We start from the raw sequence: 26,700 nt of genomic DNA on the forward strand, positions 1-26,700 counted from the left end.
GCTGGGATGTTATAGTTATTTGTAGGAGAATTAAGTTTTGGTTACCTCTGTGCCAGCATCATCACCAATGTAGCTGCCTGTCAGGCTGAAGTTTGTTGCCACTTTGTCCAATATGCTCTTTGCTTTCTGAAAAAGTTTCCACATTGAATGACTAAACAATAGTGGCATCTAGAGGTTCTACCTGGCATGCACAAGGCTAGAAAAGTACAGGTGCAAAAATACTGTGTAAGCTAAATGTTAACATAATGGAATAGAAAAAAGAGGGATAGCAGGTCCTCAAGAAAGACTGAAAATGAGGAGAGTAATTGGAAAGCAATAGAGTATAATTATAATATAAGTAATTTATTAGCTAAAATGCCCATGATATACATAAATGACGAATGATGTTAAATTAAAATACCAATAAATATCAATAACACATCAGAGTGCAGAATGATAAACAGAATTAAAAATATTCAGTACATGTGTGTATATAGAAATATCTCTTAATGATAGAAATGGGTGGGTGGTAGTCTCTGAATTAATTTTCTTATATAGGTCTCTGAGCCAACCAGCAAGGGGTGATCAGCCCCGAGAGCGTTGGAGGATGGTAAAAAATCAGGAAAAAAAAAAATCTGGAAAAAATATAAATTAAAAAATTAAAAATTGATAAAAGAATAAAGGTTGCAATGTCCTTATATGTGAATACATATAGATATAGCCGTATATCGGGACTGACACCGCAATGCGATAATATAAATGGCCCGTTGTGGCAGCAGTAAGATGTTATATATGGGTATTGCCCGTAATTGCAACAAACAGCAGTTGGTGAGTAGATAGATATCACAAGACGGCGTGTCTGTGTAAATAGCCCATATGCTGTGGCTTAATGAAGCTTTTGCTGATGGTTTGAGTTATTGAAGGTGCTAATAGCACCGCTCACCCGTCTTGTCGTGGAAGGTGCTCCGTGTGGTGTCAGGCCGTTTAGCGGAGTCTCCCATCGGGAAGTGCTGTTTGGTTCCGGGCGCTTGCGTAAGCGTTTGTGGAGTGCTCACTTTTATGATGTGGCAGTCCTGCGCATGCGTGTAGTCCTCTGTTGCCCGCTGAACCTCGTGGGAATTTGGCGGCTAGTATAAATATGGACGGCAGGATGGATATTGGTATAAAAGTTCATAAATAGAATGTCGCAGCCACACGCATGTGCAGGACTGCCACATTATAAAAGTGAGCACTCCACAAACGCTTACGCAAGCGCCCGGAACCAAACAGCACTTCCCGACAGGAGACTCTGCTAAACGGCCTGACACCACACGGAGCACCTTCCACGACAAGACGGGTTAGCGGTGCTATTAGCACCTTCAATAACTCAAACCATCAGCAAAAGCTTCATTAAGCCACAGCATATGGGCTATTTACACAGACACAGATTACTTATATTATAATTATACTCTATTGCTTTCCAATTACTCTCCTCATTTTCAGTCTTTCTTGAGAACCTGCTATCCCTCTTTTTTCTATTCCATTATCTCTATCTCCTAGGGTATAGGAGTTTTGCAGGTTAATCTCGTCTGAGTACGTTCTGTTTTGTTCAGTAGATCTCACACTCACCCCTGTCTACATAAATGTTAACATAAATGGTCAGCTATATCAGAGATGTAGCTAGCCTTTCCTGTACAGATTAGTACAGTTTCAGATTAGTGCCCCCCCCCCCCTTCTCGCCCAAAGTTCACCACCGAAGGCGCAAACTCCTCTGTGTTAAGAACCATAAATGCATACAGGACTGAAGGCCACTATATGACACCTGCTGAGTATTGTGTGTGTATCTAATTCCTATCATTCAGCCTCAGCAACTCTATTCTCACCCCATGTTAAGTGAAAATACTGTCCTGACAGATCTGATGCTCTATGTACTGCCCAGTAAGCGGCTGCATCTCTCTGCACCTGATGTCAGATCAGGCAGGACAGACTGTCACCTACACAACCCTGTTCTGTCGTTTAACCTTAATAATTTCAGTAATGGGAGTAGATATAGTATAATAACTTATATAGAGGCTAGTACTATAGGGTAGAGGTTGATGCCAACCTGGCCCAAGTATTACACAATACTCCTTCTAAACTTAATATTGTCACACAGGGGCGTAGCTAGGATTTATAGGACCCATAGCAAAAAAAAATGTATGGGGTCCCATAAATCCATTACACTTCTCTGCCCACATACTCACTCAGCGCAGTCCCCCAGTGCTACTTCGTTCTCCCAGTTCCATGGCGCATGAGTGACATCATTCAGTTATGTGGAGGCTGTTACGGTGTACCATTCATTGTACATCCATTGTAGTCATGCCATTGCTGCCACATACTGCCATATACTGCACCCAGTAAATATAATACTGCCACACACTGCCCCAGTGAATACCGTATTGCTGCTACGTACTGCATGATTTAAATATAATACTGCTACACATGGAAATGAATTATAATACACACTATGCCTCCTGCAAGAGGGTCTTCTCTGTATGAGTCAGGTTGTGGGAGGTTGTCAAAATGTGGTAAGGACTAAGCTGGAGAGAAATCGAGGGTCAAGGTAGTAGGTGCCCTGTACAGGGACACATTGGCAGGGCCGCCGGGCTCGCATCACTTCTTGTAATAGCGATGTGTGGCCGACAGCTGATGACTGTGTTAAAAAAAACAAAAAAAAAACGTTATACGCTTCTTATTTCTTCCCACAGACACTGCTGAAGCTTCTACACTGGTCTTTAAAGTGACAGGCTGCTCAGCCAATCACTAGCCACGTCACTAGCCAGTCACTAGTCACTGTCCCATTCTGCCCATAGCCAATACTGTTTGTGAGCGTAGCCTAAGGCCCGTTTCACACAGAACAGATTTGCAGCGGATTTCACGCTTGAGAGTTCACCACGAAATCCGATGTGATTCCCAACACTGTAAGTTTCAATAGTTTTACATACTCACAGCGGAATTTTCATCCTGCTGCCAGGATGTAAATGCTGTCTCCCTTAACCCGTGGCGGCAAAGTCAATACACTACCTGTCTGCACTCCGGCTTGTGTCTAGGGCTTCCGGCATCCTGACGCCCCTCTAAGCCAATCAGTGCGCTGTCCCACCACACCCACTGATTGGCTCACCCATTACAATAGATCAATGCACTTATGAAGGAAATAAGCCCACCCATCCTATAATGAAAAATTGCATTAAAGTCTATGGACAACAGCCGAAAATAAATGACACGAACATTATTTCAAATGCTCAGTGCAGTTTTTTCTGAAATCCTGCATTTAAAGGAGAAGGCCAACGAAACTTTTTATTAAAGTATTGTATTGCCCCACAAAAGTTATACAAATGACTGATATACACTTACAGGAAATGGACATGAAGTGCTTTTTTCCCTGCGCTTACTACTACATCAAGACTTCACTTCCTGGATAAGATGGTCATGTCACGACCCGACTCCCAGAGCTGTGCGGGCTGTGGCTGCTGGAGAAGATGATGGCAGGGTCCCCCTGCCATCATCCTCTCCAGCAGCAACAGCCCGCACAGCTCTGGGAGTCTGGTCGTGACATCACCAGAAAGCGAAGCCTTGGTGCAGTAGTAAGTCAGGGAAAAAAGCACTTTATGTGCGTTTCCCGTAATAAGTGTATTGGCGGTTTGGTGCACTGGGTTGGTACAAAAACCCCTGGTGCACCAATCCATGCTTAAAGGGGTAATCCAGCGGGGGGGGGGGGGGCCACTTTTTTGCTGGGATCGGGGAGGAGGTGGCTGAGGGAAAAGACGTCCTCTCACCTCCCCAGTTCCAGCGGCGAGTCCCGCATCGCGGCGCTCCGGTGCCCGGACGCTTCCTGGTGTCTGAAGCGGGCCCGAGACGTGACGGCTCAGGTTCGCTCAGCCAGTCAGTGAAGGAGGCGGGATACGTTTCAAGTCCGCTCAGATCCCGCCTCTGTCACTGACTGGCTGAGCAGACCTGAGATGTATCGTTTCGGGCCCGCGTCAGACACCAGGAAGCGGCCAGGGACCGGAGCACCCCGATGCGGCACCCACCGCTTGAACCGGGGAGGTGTGTAGACGCCTTTTCCCTCAGCCACCTCCTCCTCGGTCCCAGCAAAAAAGTGCCGCCAGCTGGAGTACCCCTTTTAAGCAATTCTGTATCCACCAACCCTCCCAATCAAACTGCTAGTACCATCACTTTGATTAGAGTTCTTACCGGTTGTCCCTTTTAAAATGTGGTCCCGGTTCTATAGTGACACAGGTGCAGTTTAGACAAGCAATGAATAGGAATCCTGCCTGGGGGTGTTTCTAATAATGAGGAGGGTGGGAAGGGAGGAAGGAAGGAGAGGCATCACAGAGGTGGGGCAAAGACACTCTAGGCCACATTAGTTTGACTTGCCTGCTACAGATTAAAAGATAATTTTTAACTCTAACCAAGGCACCAGGCGCATTTTAAAGACACACCCAGTATGGAATTGCTCTCACTAAACTGATGGTACTATCGGTTTAGTGGGGTGAGTTGATGGATACAGAGTAACTTTAAATAAAATTACATTTTCATCAGTATTTGCGGAGAGCACACAGAGTCTGGGCTAAGTGTTTTTAGGGTATATTTACACTGACAGTTTTATCTTACAGATTATTGAAGCCAAAGCCAGGAACAGACTATAAACAGAAAACAGGTCATAAAGGAAGGACTGAGATTTCTCCTCTTTTTAAATCCATTTCTGGCTCTGGCTTCAATAATCTGTCACATGAATCTGTTTGGTGTTTGGTGCACTGGGTTGGTACAAAAACCCCTGGTGCACCAATCCATGCTTAAAGGGGTACTCCAGCGGGGGGGGGGCACTTTTTTGCTGGGACGGGGGAGGAGGTGGCTGAGGGAAAAGACGTCCTCTCCCCAGTTCCAGCGGCGAGTCCCGCATCGCGGCGCTCCGGTGCCCGGTTCCCGGCCGCTTCCTGGTGTCTGAAGCGGGCCCGAGACGTGACGGCTCAGGTCCGCTCAGCCAGTCAGTGAAGGAGGCGGGATCCGTTTCAAGTCCGCTCAGATCCCACCTCTGTCACTGACTGGCTGAGCAGACCTGAGATGTATGGTTTCGGGCCCGCGTCAGACACCAGGAAGCGGCCGGGGGCCGGAGCACCCCGATGCGGGACCCACCGCTTGAACCGGGGAGGTGAGTAGATGCCTTTTCCCTCAGCCACCTCTCCCCCGGTCCCAGCAAAAAAGTGCCCCCCCCCCCCGCTGGAGTACCCCTTTTAAGCAATTCTGTATCCACCAACCCCCCCAATCAAACTGCTAGTACCATCACTTTGATTAGAGTTCTTACCGGTTGTCCCTTTTAAAATGTGGTCCCGGTTCTATAGTGACACAGGTGCAGTTTAGACAAGCAATGAATAGGAATCCTGCCTGGAAATGTTTCTAATAATGAGGAGGGTGGGAAGGGAGGAAGGAAGGAGAGGCATCACAGAGGTGGGGCAAAGACACTCTAGGCCACATTAGTTTGACTTTCCTGCTACAGATTAAAAGATAATTTTTAACTCTAACCAAGGCACCAGGCGCATTTTAAAGACACACCCAGTATGGAATTGCTCTCACTAAATGGATGGTACTATCGGTTTAGTGAGGTGAGTTGATGGATACAGAGTCACTTTAAATAAAATTACATTTTCATCAGTATTTGTGGAGAGCACACAGAGTCTGGGCTAAGTATTTTTAGGGTATATTTACACTGACAGTTTTATTTTACAGATTATTGAAGACAAAGCCAGGAACAGACTATAAAAAGAAAACAGGTCATAAAGGAAGGACTGAGATTTCTCCTCTTTTCAAATCCATTTCTGGCTCTGGTTTCAATAATCTGTCACATGAATCTGTCTGTGCAAACACACCATTATTCTAAAACTTTCCGAAAGTTATCATAATCTTGTAGGTAGTCTAGTCTAAGGCCCTTTTCCACAGGCCGATTATTGGCAACATGCATTCCTAGGAACATTCAATTAGCCAGTAACTGGCCCATGTAAAAGTGTCATCTGAGTGATCAAACGCTCTCTTGTGAGCTGATCTGATACTTTGTGTGGCACAAAAGATCACTGATATCAGCCGTACATCTCCCTGTGTAAACAGGAGATGTGTGGCCAATGACAATGTATTTGAATGGCCGCACAAATGATAAAGGGATCATTTGTGCAGTATAGCCTTACGATTGATCGCGCCTTGTAAACACACTGCAAGCGAGCGCCAATCAGGCTCATTTGCAGCGGTACTTAGTCGAATATCATTGTAAAGGGACCCTTAAGTAGAATGCAGTGTCAGAGGTAAGATTTGTATTTATATACACATTGGGGAGGATTTATCAAACATGGTGTAGAGTGAAACTGGCTCAGTTGCCCCTAGCAACCAATCAGATTCCACCTTTCATTTCCCAAAGAGTCTGTGAGGAATAAAAGGTGAAATCTGATTGTTTGCTAGGGGCAACTGAGCCAGTTTCACTGTACACCATGTTTGATAAATCTCCCCCATTATGTAATACTATTTATGTTTTTTTCTTTTTATAGGATGTAATGTACAGAATTAGAACCCAAGCACCCAAGAAGTCACAGTATTCATGTTTTATGTGTTTGACATCATTGGGTTCAAAGTATGAAGTTCTGAGGTACAAATAAGGCCAGAAAATGTTAAGCTGGGTTTAATTTCCAGAAGAAAATAATATGTACTGTTCCCTTTTAAGAAACAAAACCTATATAAATTATAATAAATGCAATTCACTGCCTTGAATGATTTTATTTTTGTATCCAGGTCACGAGGTTTGCAGCCTACAGAGATAATCATTCTGTGTACACTGTACTCAATTATTTGATAGGCTCTTCATCCACTAAAGGCCATCTAGGAGCTAATCTCATGATCATTGAAGTAAAATTCAAAGAACATTCAATCACAGTTCATGTACCTATTACCCACCGACCCACAGGAATAAAACCGAAAGTTCTTTAGGATCACCACCCTCCTAAGCTAACATTTTCTATTTTGTAGGATAATTACTGCTATAAATAAATGATAAAACTGATATCGTACATGTAATTTTACTTTGTACACTCATCGTTCACGCAACGTTTTTCCCTATTACTGTATACTGATAGAAAACTGAAAAGAATTTTACTATTCTTTACTATATGTGTGAATGCCATTGCCTCAACAGAATTTCATAAACTTCTGGTAAGCTGGTTTCACGCTGCCTTAAATTTTCATTTTTGTTTTGTTTTGTTTTTCAAAAATGCCAGGGGACAGATTGTTGCTGAAAGGAATATTATGAAATGCCATACAATAATGTTTCTGTTGTGTTGTGTTCTTCCCTCTCCTCTTTGGTGTTGTTTGGCAGTTTTTCCAAAATGTAGCATACTTGGGGGGGGGGGGGGGGGACTTTTTGTGGCAAACTGGCATTTTTCTCCTACAGAGTTCAATGGAATTTCTTCTCTTTATCTAAAAAGCACCAGTGCTTAGGTGCATGCCATTTTTAGTGGCATTTTTTTGGCCAAAAAAGTGACAGTCTGCCCTCCATTGGGGGAGGTTAAACTTACCATATTGGTGTACAACATGTTCTATCTTCTGTTCTTCCTGCTTCAATCAACCAGTGGCTGCAGTGGTTTCCCACCTCTGCCGCTGATTCGCTTAGGAGACTTGGCTTATAAAACTGGCCTGCCACGGTCCAACATCCATACTCTTGGTACAAACCCCACAAGGCAGGAGCAGAACACCCAAAACATTGACAGGTGTTCTGCTCCTTACAGTATACAGCTGTGTCTGTACAGATAGCTGCTTACAGTCTGGCAGGCACCCAACAATGCATCCCTACTTTAACCCTTTCGGTTCTATACTGAACAGTCTGGTCTCGTGGGTCTCGCACTGCAACTGTGCCAGCAAGGAAGAGGTTTATATAAGGAAGCTGGCAACAGGAAGTAGGGTCACTTTATATAGTGTTAGGGGGCACTATGTAATGCAGTAAACGGGCTACTAGATCAAGTAATGGAATTAATCACCATACTGACCAATCCACTGTCAGCAAGCACAATTAGAGAAAATATAAGTACAAATATTACAGTATCAATTGAGGGGCAACTAAAGAAAATATTACCTTTAATATCATGGAGTGTAATGGACTGAATGTAGTGACTAGGCATCACTGACTATGTTTGGTGCATTTCCCAAATGTATATTTGTATTTAGTAGGACTCAAAGTTGTGTTCTGCTCTGCTTTTGAGTCTTGCAGTACAAAAGTATATGGTTGGAAAATGGACTAAACATATAAATGTTGCACGTACCAAGAGCAAACTGGTGGCAAAACATCTGGTGAGAGCAGCTCGCCGGTACATAGTACTATTTTGAAGCACAACAGGCTGGTTGCTGTAAGATAAGCATTGAAGTATACAGTTCTGCATGCACCACCATTCACTACATTTGCCAGGGCAGGTATCAGGGCAAATATACTGTATTAAGCACAGATGTATAGAATATTGTATGCATTGCCACTCACTACTCTCACAGCTCACTATAGCAACTCACCACTTTCTTGATATAATGGCAAGCCACAGAAATAGAGTAGCACACTGCTGAATTGTTTGGTGGCAGCTTCATCTGTAGTCACTAGTAGGTTAAAGAAGACCTGTTAAATTGAAAAGAGGGAGGTAAGCAAGGGGTTGCAGTAAAATAATAGACAAAGTAACCTTACCCTTGCCTGTGACTCTGTAACAATGCTCCTGGATGCTTCTGATGGGCAGCTGATGTAATTTATGGCCAGGAATCTGAGTACATCACGGTTCCCGCACTTGCAGTTGCAACATCAAGGCTCGGCTGAGCATTGAGGCATGGAAACAGGTAAGAATACTTTGTCTTTCATTTTCCTGCACCCCCCACCCCGTCTGCCTTTTTTCAATTTCACTGGACATCTCCTCCAAATTTGGCCCATTAAACTTATTGGGCCAACAACAAGCACATAAGCATACGATTTTGCAGGTATCCTAATGTATACCGCTAACATAATGCCTGAATGCAATGAGAAGCCAGCCTAACAAATCACATACAATTATGCTAAGGCAATGATGAAGTAATCACACACTTACCCACTAGTGCAATACATCATTGATAATGTTACAATGAATTTCTTGAAACACTTAGTCCAAAACAAAACATAACTGCGCTCAGAGCAGCAGCCAAAATATAAATCAATAATAACTGTATAGTCCAATAATAACCAAATGACACAATACCCCAAAGATGAACAGCAATGCAGAATTACTAAGTGAATAGTCAGACAATTACAAAATGACACAATGCAGCAATTATAAGAGAATACAATCAGCAAATTATATGCATCTCTGTTATATCACAGTTAATGGTCGGAGAACCCCTATAAGTTTCCCTAATTAGTAAAATGTGAAAACTATAAAACTTAATTATAAAACCTGATAGACTTAAAAAGTGCAGGGGAAATAGCCTAAGTAGGAATGGTTACTTACTTAGTGGTCCTCCACCTCGGGGAAAGCATCACTGCATCCTTCAGTGGCAGAATGTTGGGAGCGTTGATCATGGCCCTGCTAAATAGTGGGGCGTGTGTGACGTCACCATTAAAGCATAACTGACATGTTTTTTTTATTGCAGAAATCAGTAGTATAAGCGATTTTAAGAAACCCTGTAATAGGTTTTATTAGCCAAAAAAGCCTCCTTCTGTACTCAAGAAGCAATTTCCCAGCCTCCCCCCCTGACTTCTTATCTGTGCATTATCAGGCAAACATGTCTTCATTACAGAGAAGCCAGTGAAGATGGGCTCTGCTCTCTCCATTGTAAGCCTATGAAGGGGGGAGGGGCTGAGGGAGATGAGGGAGCAGGAAGAGGTGACATGAAGGTCAGCTGTTTGTAGACTCTCTGGGCACCTAAAACGCTGGATTCAGGGGTCAGAAAGGTCAGTGCTTATCTATGAACTTACTGAGAGAAGATTGCAGGATGTTGTGCTGTGCAGGACTGCTCCGTGCTCGGTCACTCTATACAGCCCCTCCCCTCTCCATAGCCACATAATGGAGACAGAAATGTGTATATGTGACACTTTTGTACATTACACTGTTTGAAAATGTTTTAATTATTATTAATTAAAAGTTATGTTTTAAGCATATCCTTCTCCTTTCAGCTTTTTTATATCTAATGCGAAGGTCATATGTTACATTGTGGCTTGATGTACCTTACCTACACTGCTAGAGAGAATTATTGAAATGCCAGAGGAGACTGCTCAATGTGGGAGAGCTAAGTAGGCCCAGATCAAGCCATCCACTAAGGGTAAAAGCAAGAAACTAAAAGACTAAAGGCCCTTTTACACAGGCTAATTCTTACCGGCAGGAACGCTCATCACTGATCAATCAGTCTGTGTAAAAAGACCAGCCATTAGTTGACAAATGAGAAAACACTTGTTCATCGGTTGAACTCATCTTTTGTACAACCATTCAAATCATTGCTAGTTGGCTGCACATCTTCCTGTGCAAACAGAAATGTGTGTCAAACTATGATGAAATTAAAGGGCTTGTCTGATGATGAAACTAATTTGAAGATGTCTTATAAATTAATATGTTGGTAAATAAGGTTATTAGTAAGTTATTAGTAAACTTACACTAAGCATTGCCTAAATAGACAGTATCCCTCTTTAATGGCCCCCATTCATTTTAGACATAAGTTGTCAGGCTTTTCAAACAGATGATGTCAGGCATGTAAGACCACTTTAACAAAGGATTTAAATTGATACTATTTTGACCACTCCACCCCATCTAAGATGTTGTGGAGAGTGTTGGGCATTGTGCATCAGCAGTTTGTCAGGTAATCCATGAAAACCAGTAGCCTTGCAGTCACAGAGGTGCAGGGCAGCTCCATGCAAAAGAATGCAATGCAACCCTACAAGTAATGCCTAGATGGAGCAGGCTGTAACAGGGAAAAGTTCTGTGCCATTTCACAGGAAGGCCTCTTACATGTTTTTAAGTACAGAGTTTTACTACTTTAAAAAAAATAATAAATAAGAGGCTAATTCCCTGGCATTATCCAATGGTGCACAATGATTTGTCTAGAACAGCCAGTAGGCACCTTTGGTCACTTGCAGTTAACATAATGGTTACTACTGCTCTTTCTTGTGTTGTTTGTTGCAGCATCCATGAATTCCAGGCACTTCGGTTGGTTCTTAGACACCATGTTTTAACGCATATTTATTAAAAGTGATGGGCCCACCCCTTCATTTTCATTTAGGCACTTGAGTATGTGTAGTTCATTGCTTCAATCAAGGAACTAAAAAATACATAAGCATTGAGTTAATAAGGTCTATATCAGCAAACAGAACTCCCCTTAGAAATCCCCTGTAGGCTGGCTTCACACTGCCTTAAAATCCTGGAAAAACACCATGGGGTATTTTCTTTTGCAAAAACGCTAGGTGACCTACGGCGATGACCTGAGTTTTTGAAGTCGGGGCTTATTGTTAGCCTGCATAAACTCCTTCACTGGGCAGTAGCAGGCTGGTATTATTAGGCTGAGGAGGGCCAAAATAATTGGTCCTTTCCACCCTGGTACTACTAGGCAGCTGCTGTTTGTTTTTTAACCTTTTTTAAGAAATAATTTTATTCAAAACCAGCCAGGTTAAAAAAAACCAGCATATTAGTACCAGAGTGGGAAGGGACATTTATTTTGGTCCTCCCCAGCCTAATAATACAAGCTTGCTACCGTTTTATACCGTCTACTACTAAGCCCTGACTAAGTAATGAATGCCATCTATCAGATGGCTTTCACTACTAAGCCTGTAAAGTAAGGTAAAAAAAAAAAAAGACAAGACACAATTGAGAAAAATGCTTTATTCAAAAAATAACACCCCTCATTAAGCATTTTATTTAAAAAAAAAAAAAACACCAAAATAATAGTCATCAATATAGTCCACCAAATCCGACGCAATGCCCTGGATTCCAATATCTGAAAAACAAAAGGGTAGACACAAAAAAAGGTGGGAGCAGCACACCCAGCACACAAAGTGTTAAGTGAGAATGCATTGCATCCACACTTAAACCTTTGGGGGCCAGACTGATTACACACTGAACCTATACCAGCAAGGAAGGGGGTTAAGTGCCTCTCTAAGTTAGACCAAATTAAAACAATGGACCAAAAAAACGTCAAGAACACTCAACACATTATTCACACATTATTTCACCTGAATTAAAAATTTAATGAATTACTTAAATTTAGTAATTAGATATATATTTATATATATATAATATATATATATATATATATATATATATATATATATATATATATATATAGTGGCTAACTAACTTCATGAATAATGAATAAAAAAAAATATTGCATGTATAATGAATCTAGGGACACAGACCTAGTAGGAGCAGTAGTGGCGGACATATTTTTGCACACAGCTAACCTAGGAAAAAATAATAATATAATATAATGTAACCAAAAAAGTTTTTCTTTTTTTTTACAAGTAAATTGCCACATTTATCTTTTCACACAGGTAACAGAAATCAAAGACAGACTAAAGATGTCAAAGAAAATGTGGTCCACTTTACCTCATTCTATCTGTAAAGAAGAGAGAATGACAGGAGGAGACTCAAAGCAAGAACAGTGCTGGAATGGTCACAGCAGAGCTCGGTAATATATTTTAACTGTGATAATAGTGACCACTAAATGGTGTGTGTGTATATATATATATATATATATAGTGGTACCTTGGTTTAAGAGTAACTTGGTTTAAGAGCGTTTTGGTTTAAGAGCTGACAGTTTTTCAAAATTGTGACTTGGTTTAAGACCATTGCTTTGGTTTAAGAGCTCCCTGCACTGGGAGGGAGGGCGAGTGGAGGAGGGGCATGGCCTGCACAAGGTGGTAAACAGCCCTGTACTCTGACCCAGGAAGTCTCCCTCACCTTCCAAATCATAGCAGATCCACTTCAGGCTGGGGCTTACATCAGGGGACAGGACTGTGGAGGTAATCTCTTCATAGCTGTAACCCCTCTCTCCCCGGACAGAGAGTGCTGCATGTATGTGCCAACATATTTCCTGCTCCTTTCTTCATGCCCACTGTCAGCCCTTGTGTTTCTCATCCTCTCCATTACTGTACAGTAACTTATAATATGACATATTCAGCTATTTCTAAATGTTTGTTTTATCTGTTCTACATGTTATTTAGAATAATAAATTATTATGTTTGGGGTGTGGAACCAATTGTCTGCATATCAGTGATTTCTTATAGGAAAATCTGCTTTGGTTTAAGAGTGGATTTGGATTACAAGTATGGCCCCGGAACGAATTATGCTTGTAATCCAAGGCACCACTGTATGTATATATATATATATATACTATAGACATATATATACAGTGGTGCCTTGGATTACGAGCATAATTTGCTCCAGGACCATACTTGTAATCCAAATCCACTCAAATCATTGAAATGCAGACAATTGGTTCCACACCCCAAAAATAATATTTTTTTATTCTGAATAACATGTAAAACAAATTAAACAAACATTTAGAAACAGCTGAATATGTGATATTATCAGGTACTGTGCAGTATAGCAATCAGCATGTGGAGTAATGTATAGTAAGTGCATAAATCTGAAAAAACAGCAGCAGTTTGGAGATACAGGATGGAACTACAGATCCCCATAATGGCGAGGATGGGAGACACAAGGGCTGACAGAGACTGCAGGGAGCATGTGGAAATGAGCAGGACAGATGTGGGCACTGTATAGTAGCGCTCTCTGTCCAGGGAGAGAGGGGTTACAGCTATAGAGAGATTACCTCCACAGTCCTGTCCTCTAATGTAAGCCCCAGCCTGAAGTGTATCTGCTATGATGCTATGATTTAGAAGGTCAGGGAGACTTCCTGGGTCAGAGTACAGTGCTGTATACAATCCTGTGCAGACTATGCCCCTCCCCCTCTCGCCCTCCCACCCAGTACAGGGAGCTCTTAAACCAAAATGCTCTTAATCCAAGTTACTCTTAAACCAAAGTACCACTGTGTATATATATATATATATATATATATATATAATTTTTTTTGCAGTATTTCCAATATATATATATATATATATATATATATATATATATATATATATATTTCTGCAAAATAAATAGTATACAATGGGGAAGACACAACTGTGCGCCAGCCGCCAAAATCCGGTGCAATTTGCCCCCCCCCCCCCAAAAAAAAAAAAAAAAAAACAAACACTGGCTTACACAATCAACATTTTTTGATGTATTTTAAACACAATTTTGTCCCAAGGTTATGAAGCAAAAACCGCCCATATGCTACTTTTTGCCATTTCTATTTCTACAACATTAAAGTTTTTCTTTCGCTAAAGACATGTCAAAAGTTTTCATTGGTGATCTGGATACTGAGACCCCCGATCAGGGATCCCCGAGACGATCAGGGAGAAGAGCACTGTCTCCCTGCTGCTGTAAATGGTTGCCATAGACATTCTATAGAGGGAGGGAGATCTGGGGCTTCTTTTTGCTGAAAAAAAGTTTTAATCTTTGTGCCACTGGGACAACAGTGTGACCAAGGCGAGACTTCTCTGCTGCTGAGTCCCCTCCCTCCACCTTGGTCTGGCGCTGTAATCCACGCCTTTAGGGGTTTTTCAGGGAAGCAGCCTATAAAAATACAAGCACCAGACCAAGGTGGAGAGAGAAGACTCAGCAGCAGAGAAGTCCCACTTTTTTCACACTGCCATCTCATTGTCACCAGGGCTTCAAGACACTCTGTACCCACAATCTGCCCTCCCCAAATTGTTTCATATAGCTGCTTTTAATCCAAGATCTGTCCTGGGGTCCGTTCGGCAGGTGATGCAGTTATTTTCCTAAAAAAAAACCTTTTAAACTTGCAGCCCTATGTCAAACTGGCGTGGCCTAGAGTGACTATGCATTGGGCTTGCACCACCTCTCTGTCCCTCCTCCCCGCCCTTTTCATAATTAGGAATGCTCCAGGCAGATTTTCTACTACTCATCAGCTTTGTGAACACTGAACACGGGCTGGATCGTTAAGGCACCTGTGCAATGTTCAGACAAGTGAGGAATAGGATAAATTCTGCCAGGGCCATTCCTAATAATGAAGAGGGCGGGGAGGAGGCATGGAAAGCCGGTGCAAGCCTGGGGAAGAGACACTCTAGGCCACGCCAATTTGGCACAGGGCTGCAAGTTTAACCCCGGGGTATACCCGTCATGCGGCCGTTAAGGGGGATTAGAGAGGGCTCCCGACGTGAGCCCTCTCTGCAGCACGCGGTCCCCGTTTGCTATGCGCAGCCAGGGACCGCAGGTCTTAGCCGTCGTGGCCGATCAATTAACTATTCAAATGCAGCTGTCAAAGCTGACAGCTGAATTTAAAAAGTGTACGTGGCCCCTGTCCCTGGTGTCTAGCGGGGGATTTCCCTGCCGCGATGCAATCGCGGAGAAGAGATCCGATTCTAATGAGCCGGCCGGGGATCAGCGCTGGAATGACGCTGATCCCGGTTGGCAATCCATGTATGTGGTCTGCAGCAGACCATTATAATAGAGCATATATTATGCAAAAAATCAGCCTGTCATTGCAAAGTACAATTAGTGACGCAAAAGATAAGGGCTTATGTGGGTCCGTAGGTGTAAAAATGCAACTGCTATAGCCTTATATACACACCAGGGGGGAAAAATGAAGACACAAAAACGAAAATTAGCCCGGTCTTTAAGGGGTTAAAAGTTGTTTTTTAGGACAAAAACTGCATCACCTGCTAAACAAACCCCAGGACAGGTCTTGGATTAAAGGAGTTATCCAGCGCTACAAAAACATGGCCACTTTCTTCCAGAGACAACCCCACTCTTGTCTCCAGCTTGGGCGGGGTTTTGCTGCTCAGTTCCATTTAAGTGAATGGAGCTTAATTGCAAACCGCACCTGAACTGGAGACAAGAGTCAGTCGTGTTGTCTCTGAAAGAAAGTGGCCATGTTTTTGTAGCACTGGATAACCCCTTTAAAAACAACTATCCAAAGGTACAAGTGGTTTGGGGGGGTCAGATTGTGGGAACAGAGTCGCTTTAAAACCATTTTTCTGCAAAAAGAAGCCACGGACCTCCCTAACAAAGGTAAATCTGCAATATGCTGCATCCGCAGTTGCAGTTGCTGCTGAGAACATCACCCGTACTGTTAGAAATGGCTACACAGTAAAATGCCACTGTTAAAAGTGACTAACAGAATATATTACGTCCATAAAAAAAAACTGATAAAAAAATTCAAGCTTTAAAAAACAAGAAGGTGCTTTCCAGCCTACTCATTTGTCTCTGATTTAACTAGCAGCTCATAGTATAGAGAGTCCTTGAGATGATTTACTCACTGTGGTCTTTTTTAACATTAGTGATGATTATATTTTGGAAATGAGATAGTTTATCACTACAAATGAAAACAAATATCATAAAGCAGCATTCTGCAAAAAGAAATCCACTCAATCAAGTGCTATTATAACATTTAATCTATCAGATGTTTTTAATAGAGCAAATTTTCATGCTGACAAATTATTCATGATATTGAACTGTGTCGCTCTCATGAAGTGCAGCCGAGAGCGCCACAGCGATAAGTGATCTCATACAGATTAATGTTCTTTACATCCTGTGTGATGGGAAAATGAAAGAAGAAGAGGACAAAGCAGATGGATTTCTACAAAATGTACCCAGCCATTGAATTCTCAATGGCAGCCACAAATTACAGTAATACATGGCATCAGATCTCCTTTTTTTTTCACTTTATACAAGTGCACTTACTGTAAAATTATTGTAATACTCAAATAGACTTTTCTCTTGTTCTCCACTACATTGAGATGTAGTCCAAATGTGAAAAATGAAGAAACTTGCCTAAGAGACTAGGCCTGACCTCTATGCTCCAAGACAGAATGACTGCCAACATAAGAAATCCTTGAAAAAGAAGGGCAGCATCCTGTCTTCCAGAAATATGTTTCCTTAGGAATTGACTTTTATGAAATTAACTACAGTTTGACTTTCCAGGTATCTGCCTGAAGTCATGACGGATGGCCTGATAAATCAGATCAATAATCCGGAGGTGGATGTAGATATCACAAGGCCGGACACATTTGTAAGACAGCAAATAATGGCACTACGAGCAATGACAAACAAGCTGAGGAATGCTTTCAGTGGAAATGATGTTAATTTTCAAGACACAAGTAAGTTGAAGTACAGGAGGGACAGTAGGTCTTATACACAAAATTAGTGGTTGTAATTAATGCTGGCCCTCCTCTTCCAGTGCTTTTTTCACATAGTTATAGCAAAACATTACTGTTTCTCGGAATAGTCATTCCCCCCAAAAAAAGTTTGGTACCATGTTATCGGGGAAGTTGTGGTGGTGGGGGGTACTTATCGGGCCTGCATGAACAGCTAGTTATCATGTGCCACTAGGTCCTCATCCTTACTTTAAAAAGTACATACAGAGTTGGTTCCCTGCCCATTCTGCATCGAATGGTGTTGGGAGATGCTTCTCACACTGGGCAGTGCAGTGTCACCCAGCATAAGCTGTATCTCTCAGCACAAATCTTTACTGAATGGGTGAAAGAACAACTCTGGGTGTACACTTTAGATTTATTCTCCAACATAGATGCCCAGTAGGACATTCACTTAGATTAGGCACACATAACTGCTACACATGGAAGGGAGCAATGGCTTCTGTTTATGAAAGTGCACCTACTCACATCTAGCTTTAATCTATAGTAATAATAGGGTCAATGTTGTTACATGTACATGTATTACAAAACTTTACATACTGTACTAAATCTGTATCTATAAGTGTCCCATAATAGTAATATTAAAGACGATAAAGCCTAATGGAGTTTCTAGGTTTTTCACAGAATGACTTGGGTGATGGCAAATAAAAACAAATAAAAACGATAATAATGATAAATTATTCTCACCCAACAGCATGCTTCCCATCTAGTACTGCTGCCACTCCAAACTGCATGGCAGAAGTGTACAGATGTTGTCCCAAAATACTCTGCATGGGACAGCCAATCACTCTCCTCAGTGGTCACATGTACTTTTCACTGCTGAGGCCAATGATTGGCTGCAGCATCCCATACTCAGTGCCCAGGGATGACATTAGAGCGCTTATGTTGGGGACTCTAAAGAGTGGTCGCCCAGGAACAGAAGCAAGCTGAGGAGTAAGGGTGCCCTCACACGCACTTTGTCTGGCATTTTTCACATCCAAAAAACCCCCAGAAAAATGCCAATTCAGCGCATTGGTATTTTTTTTCATGCAATTGCATTCTTTCTTCCAGCATTTTTTCTTTTACTTTATGTGAATGATCTTGTTTGTGGTTAAGGTGCTTTTGTGTGAACTTTTTTCCCCACATAACCTAGCTAGTCCAGCAAAGTTGACACAAAAAAAGCCTAAACAGTATACAAGACCATTCACATATAAAGTCAAGAACGCTAGAAAAAATGCAAGAAGAAATGCCAACGAATTGGAGGCCTGAAAAAACTCCACACAAAAAGGATGTTTGAGGGCACCTTTGCTACTTTAGACATGGTTGAATATAAAAAGGAAATTTGTTTTTTCCCTCCTAAAAGGTGAAGAAACAAGCGGCTCAGGGAGTGGCAGTGGCTGCACTGATGACATCTGTCCCACAGAGTATGACTACATCACCACAGAGGCTCTACCCATTGAGCCAGACAGGAGAGAGCTGGAATATTCTGCAGCACCTGCTCTAACACAGTCACTCATGGCGCTGTTCACACCAATTGTCCTTGTACTGTGGAGACAATGGAGATAATTAAAACATTTTCAGGAAAACAGAAACTGTTTAGTTATGAAAATAGTCAACTATCTTCTTTTTATTACATGCCTGGACAATGGACCATTTCCCTTCAATGCTGACAATTTTCTACGTACATTGTTCCTACCTATATCCCAGGCTCTTTATTTCTTTACTCCAGCAGAGATCGCACTCCAGATGTCCTTAAATAAATGTCTTCATTCCCAAAAACTTTTAGTTGTAAATTTTATTGATTGTGCCTGTATATATTAAGAATTTGCAGGACACATATTGAATATAAATTGTTTAAAGGGGCACACTACGCATACTCCACCTATTGCATATTAATGTGACCTATAATATATGTATTTCATAATACCAAGTTTCTGAATGATTTAAACATTACTTTTTCTTCTCAAAAATAACTTTGAATGATTGTGAGACCACCTATGCAGTAAAATTGTCTCTTTCTATAAAGTTAATATAATGGTGTTCATTTTGAGGCTGTGTTCACACATGCTTTGACATTGCATTACTGCATCACTTCATTGTCGTCCATCCACCCTCCATTGCATTAAAGGGGTTATCCACCTAACAGCGCAAAAATGATATACTATCTGCTCTTACTCACCAAGTCCCCCTTGAGTATTTTGAGCTGTCTCCTGTTTTTGTAGCTGCTGCCGTTCCTGAGTTACGAGTTTTTCTAAGGGTCCTATTCCACTGGATGAGCAACAACGTAAACGAGCGCCGATCTGCTAAATCGGTGCTCGTTTACTGGGCCTATTCCACGGCCCCGATGATCGCGAAACAAGGGCCGCAGGGACATCGTTACATGCAGCCCTTGCTTCATACATTACCTGTCCGGGCGCAGGTCTTCTTCTCCCGGTCCCGCGAGCCGCAGCAGCTTCTGAGCAGGGCTGTCTGAACTGACAGATCGCTCAGCCAATCACTGGCCGTGGCGGTCCCGGCCAGTGATTGGCTTAGCGGTCTGTCAGTTCAGACAGCCCCGCTCCGAAGCCGATGCTGTTGCGTGGGCCGGTAGAAGAAGACCTGCAGCCCGGACATGTAATGTATGGTTCTGCTGGAATCGTCGGGCGCCGCCGCGCACCACTATTCAACCGTTGCGATGCGCTGGTGGCGAACGACGATTTTAGGTCTGAACCTAAATGAACGATCAGCCGATGACACGATCATCGGCTGATCGTTCTCTCCATTCCACGGAGCGAAAATCGGCCGAATGGGGCCGATTATTGCTCCTGTGGAATAGGCCCCTAAAAGTCGATCTATAACCAAGAAAGGAAACTACATTTCCCATCATGCATTTCCCTGGTTGGTTCATTTGCATACACGCCCCCTAAGCTTTCTTTCCTGCGCACTGCTATCATTACTATTGCACAGTAAACACAGGGCAGTTTTTTTTTCACTGATTATGCATCACATCACCCCAATATATATTCCATACTATCTGATGATGTAACAGAGCTGACGCGTGCATGGTGTAACTATGTGCTGCATAAACAGGCATCTGTTTCCTGGGGTGGGGGTGTAGTGTAGGTTTAGATTTCTGCTTGCTGACTGTGAATTAAAACATTCTAGTTCCATCCAGACTCTTAGAACATTTATAACACTTAAAACAGTATGCAGAGCTGTGATACAAAGACAGGTACATATGCCTGCATTCACTGACAGCAAGCAGAGATAGAACTATAACTTTACATATTACAGAAACCTAGGATCAGGGACACATGAAAGTCTATAAAAGCAGCACAGGTGCATGGAGATGATGAAGATAATGTCTCCTGGGGGTCGGGTTACCACTTAATAGACAGCTAACTCAGACCCCCGAGAGGTGATCACATGTCCTGTGACTACAAAGGGAGGGGGAAATACCAGCCTCTGTGTCATACTGGCAGTCTATGGGAGGGCTCGCATGCCTCCTCTCTCCGTGCCTCTCAGCTTGGAAGAATTGACGTGTCAATTCTTTTGCGTGGAGAGAGGAGGCGCAAGCCCTCCCATAGACTGCCTGTATGACATGGAGGCTGGCGGATTCCGTGGCGGAGAGTTCCACTGCGGAATTCCGCCAGTTTTACTCCATGTGAACTGGCCCTTAACAAGTATTCCTAGGAATGTTCATTCAACCGACAATCAGTCCGTGTAGACGGGCCAGTGATTAGCTGACGATCAGATGATTTGATCTTTGGTGTGGTCGTAAAAGTCTCTTTGGAAACAGATGTGAGGCCAATAATAACATATTTAATAGCCACACAATACTAAGATCTTTTATGTGTACACAGCCACATATCCCAACATGTAAAAGGACCCTTAGGTTATGTTCACACAGTATTTTGGTATGTATTTTTTTTTTTAAGCTAAAACCAGGAGTGGAACCTGTATAGTGGAACCCATAGTTGCTATGGGTAACAAAAAAAGTCTTACTATATAGAACTCAGCTTGATAAATCTCCTTCATCCTTCTTCCCTTGCAACTGCCAATTTTAAATCATCACTCTCTCTAGGTCATCTCATGAGTATCTCCACCTTATCAAAAGTACCCTGAATATTTAAAGGGGTTTTCCCAACACTAGCATGTAGTAATGCATGTCTGATCAGTGCGGATCTGACTGCTAGAGTAAAGAGAGTCAGGTAAATCTAAACTGAATGGATACCGTAAGTATAATGGCACAATCGCTGCAACAGGGGGGGTTGGTGGATACAGAGTCGCTTTAAATCCTATGTTGACCACTATAGTTATAACTACTTAAAGGCCTTATCCAGAAAGGTCCTACCTCTTCTGCTTTGCAGCACTTCACTTCCTCCCTCTACCTGTCTGTGCTGATACCTCTGCAGATAAGAGGGGGCCGAAGCATGCTGCGGGCAGTAATCAATAGCTGCCCAGGGTACCAATGTTGTGGTAACACCGGGCAGTTATTGGACATTGTATGAGGGTGTGGGTTCAACCACATACAATGCCTGCAGTGCCTGCAATATGCTCCTGCCCCCTCTCATCTGTGAAAGCTACCAGCATGAACAGGCAGAGGGAGGGAGTGGAGAACCAGAAAGCAGAAAAAGTAGGACCTTTAACAAGATTCTAAAGGTCCCCTATACACATTAGACTTTATTTGGCCTTACCTGCCGCTCACTACCTGACCCCTACTTTCATGGAGAGATAAGCCACAGTCAGAGAGCTCTGATAGTTTACATCAGCTTTCCCTTATGGGATCTAAATGTCAGTGACAAATATATCTGTGATATAACTAATCCTTCTATTTGTTTTGTCAAAGGAATTAAAGAGGTTTTCGATAATAAAACCAATTTCAGAAGTATAATAAATTAACATTTATATTGGTAAATAAAGTTATTTTACCACCGTCTGTGGTCTGCATCCTGTTCCCGCTGTACACTCTATATGGAATTTTAGCCAACTCTATCTCCCTCTCACTACATCTTCTAGACTATAACCTTATCCTCTACACCCACAGAAGCTTCCCCCATAATGGCAGTTTGGTAGTTAGCTGAAATCCCAGCTAGAGTGTAAAGCAATGGAGACAGTTTTAATCAAGAGCAGACAAAAACATGAAACAGAAAGATAGTAACTTTATTTACCAATATTTGTTCAGTTAAAAATTGGCTTCATCATCAGAAAATCCCTTTAAATTGTGCATCCAGTTCTTTCATCACAAATGACATGCAACACTCTGTCATTTCTGTAATGCACAACAATTTAGAGGTTGTCATGGGAATAGGGATCTACATGGAGCTGGGTCTCTCACTGGAGATAGGAGCTATAAAGAGGGAGCAGGATGCCACTGCATGTGGTGGGGAGCAGAAAGAACAACATTTACGAACATGTTCGCTCATCACTACTCCTCGGTGACCTAAAGTCACAGCAGACATCTAAGTAACAGCAGGATCATTATGGAGCACTACTAAATCATCATGAGCAAGATAAGTAAAATTTGGATCCTAACAAATCCACCTCTGATCACAAAGTATTAAAACTGCAAGACCGCAAGGTCTTGGTGGTAACCAGACCTCTCAGCTGCCAAGGTTAAAAAAAAAAAAGTAGTCTGGCTTTTGGGTACCAAAAACTACAACTATACCATCTAAATCTACAAAATAGACTGGAAACCTTGATCCTTGTATGTTCTTTCCTGCCTATGAAAATAAAATATTTAAAAGGAGCCGTAAATCTTACCTGCTCAGTGGCAACAAGACTGTGGCACAAGATTGTTTGAAAGGGTAAAATAGTGAAGATTCCCATAATGGGAATGGCTGCATTTTGCACCATCATCTCTCCAGTGATAGTAGGGGCTCTCTGAATAGTACACCAGGATACACTGGGCTCTTAACTGGGATCTTGCTGTAGAATCAAATATGCAATGCAATCAAAGTCTTTAGACCCTTTAACATTTTATGTTAACTAGTGATGAGCAAGCATGCTGGTCCGAGCTTGGTACTCGTTCGAGCATTAAGGTACTCGATAGTACTCGTTACTCGGACGAGCATCTTGCAAAGATTCGGGTTCGAGTTCCATAAAACAGCTAAACAATTGTTTGTTTAGTTGTTTTAATAAAGTTTCAGCTACCTGGGAAAGCAGGGAATCAGTAATACAGGGATCGGCATTACTGGGGTTAGCGATCCTCTGCAATAATGCCAATCCCTGTATTGGTTATTATACTTAATTAATAAAACAAAGTTTCGTTCTAAAAAAGTTATTTTCGTTGTTCAATAGTTTAATTAAAACGAATCCATACTTGTGCAATTAAATATACTGGTAAAATATATATATATATATATATATAATTTTTTTATATATATATATATATATATATATATATATATATGTATATTTATATATATACTTATTTATTTACAGTATATTTAATTGCAAAAGTATGGATTCGTTTTAATTAAACTATTAAACAATGAAAAAAACTTTTTTAGAACGAAAATGTGTTTTATTAATTAATTATAATAACTATTACAGGAAGCTCTATTAAAGACGGTTCATATTGCCAGTAATAGAGCTCACTGTAGTAATTAATACTTTAATTAAAACATCAAATGTTTCTTCTAATTATGATGGGTGAGAGAGGTTCAGCCGGCACCAGCTGATGTCAGCACTTGAATGGAACCGGGGGCAAATAAATGCAGTAAACAGTCAGTGTAGGATAACCTAGTAAACCGGGGTGCTGGAGACTGAGGAGATGAATATGACTGTGCAATGGAGAAAAAGGAATCCGCACTCACCGGTAAGCAGAAAGAGTAGGTTTATTGATCCAAACACCAGAGGCAGTGGCTGGGAGGGGGAAGGTCTTACGCAGGTGAGCTCCTTACAGCAACAATTGTTTCTCGCCTGCTCGGCGCTTCGTCTGGCTGTGAGCCAGACGAAGCGCCGAGCAGGCGAGAAACAATTGTTGCTGTAAGGAGCTCACCTGCGTAAGACCTTCCCCCTCCCAGCCACTGCCTCTGGTGTTTAGATCAATAAACCTACTCTTTCTGCTTACCGGTGAGTGCGGATTCCTCTTTCTCCATTGCACAGTTTCTTCTAATTATACTATCACAATAGCGTTATTAGAAGAAACATTTTGATTCATATGTGCGCTCAGCTGATTGGCTGAGCGCATATATAAAGAGCGGGTCCGCAGCACAGTGACTTAATTGTGCCGCGGATTGGCGAAGAGACAACATCGGACATCGGAGGGTGAGTATAAAGCTCTCCCAAGCCCTTCCCCTGCACTGCATCCATCCCAGCAAAGAAGGGGGGTCACTTAACCCCTTTCTTGCTGGTATGGGTGCAGTCTGACATCAGTCTGGGCCCTCCTTTAACCCCTTGGGGGCCAGACTGTAAGCAGCGATCTGTAAAGATGCTGCATACTGTAAGGTGCACAACACCGCTCACAATGATGGGTGTGGTGCTCCTGTTTGTGTGTTTTTTGTGTGTTTCTCCCTTTTTGTTTTTCAGATATCGGTATCCTGTGGATTACGTCGGATTTGCTGGACTATGTTGATGACCAGCGGTTGTTTGGATTTTTTTTTTTATAAAATGGTCAATGAGGGGTGTGGGGGTGTTTTTATTTGAATAAAAAAAAATTCACTTATGTCTTGTCTTTATTTCTTTACTTTACAGGCTTAGTAGTGGAAGCCGTCTAATAGAAGGAATCCATTACTAAGTCGGGGCTTAGTGTTAGCCAGTATAAAATGGCAAACACTAAACCCCCTCCATTATTACCTCAGTACCCAATGCCACCAGGGGTACTGGGAAGAGCCGGGTGCCAGTGGTCGCGGAGCATCAAAATTGGCGCTCCTGGACTGGGCAGCAGCAGGCTGGTAATATTTAGGCTGGGGAGGGCCTAGATCAATGGCTCTTCCCACCCTGGTTTTACCAGGCTGCTGTTGCTTGGTTTTTAACCCGGCTGGTTATGAAAATAGGGGGGACCCTATACGTTTTTTAAATTATTATTTTTATTTTTTTTTAAACTTTTACTGATGTTTCCTGTCCATTTCTGTGGTGTTTCCATCACTTTCTCAGGTTGACAGGTTTTCACAGGACCTTCCCTCTGCCGAACTTGGGTCCCCTGCAAAAATGCTCGAGTTTCCCATTGACTTCAATGGGGTTCGTTACTCGAAACGAGCACCCGTCTCAAGTAACGAGCACCCGAGCATTTTAGTACTCACTCATCACTAATGTTAACTTATGCTGAAATGAAAAAATAAAATATTGCATTGACATAAGTGTTCAGACCTTTTACTAAGTACTTAGTTGAAGCATTTTGGAAGTAATTACAGCCAATATTTTGGGGTATAATGCCACGAGGTTTGCATATCTGGATTTGGAAATTTTGGGCCATTCTTCTCAGCATCCCCTGAAGCCGTGTCAGGGGTCTAAAGCACTTGGGGTCAGGTTTTCATTCATGGTCCAACTAGGGGTGTGACAGATGGTATGAAGCAGGACAAGCAGAGTGTAGTAGCGCATTTTATGTCACAAGACCACACACCCTTTGTCAGTGAGCTGATTCAGTGATACAAAATGCCCCTTTGCTTAATTCAGTTGATTAGACATGATTTGCAAAGACACAGCCCTGTCTATATACTATAAGATCTCACTGATTACAATGCATATCGGAGCAAAAACCAAGCCATGAGGAGGAAAGAACTGCCTGTAGAGCTCAGAGGCAGGATTGTGTGGAAACACAGATCAGGAGAAGGATGCAAAAAAAAATTTGCTACACTGAAAGTTTCCAAGAGCACAATTGTCCCCATAGTTCTTAAATGAAAGAGGTTTGGAGCAACCAGGACTGTTCCTAGAGCTGACAACCATATTATCAGGAGCATAAGCGAAATTTGGGGGGTGCAGGGGGGGGGCAGTGGCTCCTGGGCCCACACTGGCGGGGGCCCACTGAGGTCTCAGAGGCTTAATGCTGTCTGCAAAAGCTATTTCTTTTGCAGACAGCCTGCAGAGCGATGAGGAAGGACCTGTGGTCATAAGGGGGCGGGGATAAGAACTGGAGAGGATTCTTGTGGATGAAGGACCTGTGGTGATGTCATGAGGGGGCGGGGCTGAGAAGATGCTGGTGCATGAAGGACATGTGATCATTGTCCTCTTATATCTCCTCCTGTAATTAGATAGATAGATAGATAGAAGATAGATAGATAGGAGATAGATAGATAGATAGATAGATAGATAGATAGATAGATAGATAGATAATAGATAGATAGATAGATAGATAGAAGATAGGAGATAGATAGATAGATAGATAGATAGATAGATAGGAGATAGATAGATAGATAGATAGATAGATAGATAATAGATAGGAGATAGATAGATAGATAGAAGATAGATAGAAGATAGATAGATAGATAGATAGATAGATAGATAGATAGATAGATAGGAGATAGATAGATAGATAGATAGATAGATAGATAGAT

General features: G+C 42.1%; 1 protein-coding gene across 1 annotated transcript in view; it reads left to right on the forward strand.

Moving 5' to 3' along the window:
* The window catches only part of GPC6 (glypican 6), a 411,403-nt gene extending 392,433 nt beyond the window's left edge, over nucleotides 1–18,970 (forward strand). The window contains exons 7-9 of the mRNA XM_069972341.1: nucleotides 12,512–12,648; nucleotides 17,016–17,191; nucleotides 18,588–18,970. Of these exons, the coding sequence (XP_069828442.1) occupies nucleotides 12,512–12,648; nucleotides 17,016–17,191; nucleotides 18,588–18,790 (516 nt within the window). The 3' untranslated portion in view covers nucleotides 18,791–18,970. The remainder of the gene's footprint in view (nucleotides 1–12,511; nucleotides 12,649–17,015; nucleotides 17,192–18,587) is intronic.
* Nucleotides 18,971–26,700: the final 7,730 nt, after the last annotated feature.

The sequence above is a fragment of the Dendropsophus ebraccatus genome, chromosome 5, assembly GCF_027789765.1.
Source record: "Dendropsophus ebraccatus isolate aDenEbr1 chromosome 5, aDenEbr1.pat, whole genome shotgun sequence".
Taxonomy (NCBI): domain Eukaryota; kingdom Metazoa; phylum Chordata; class Amphibia; order Anura; family Hylidae; genus Dendropsophus; species Dendropsophus ebraccatus.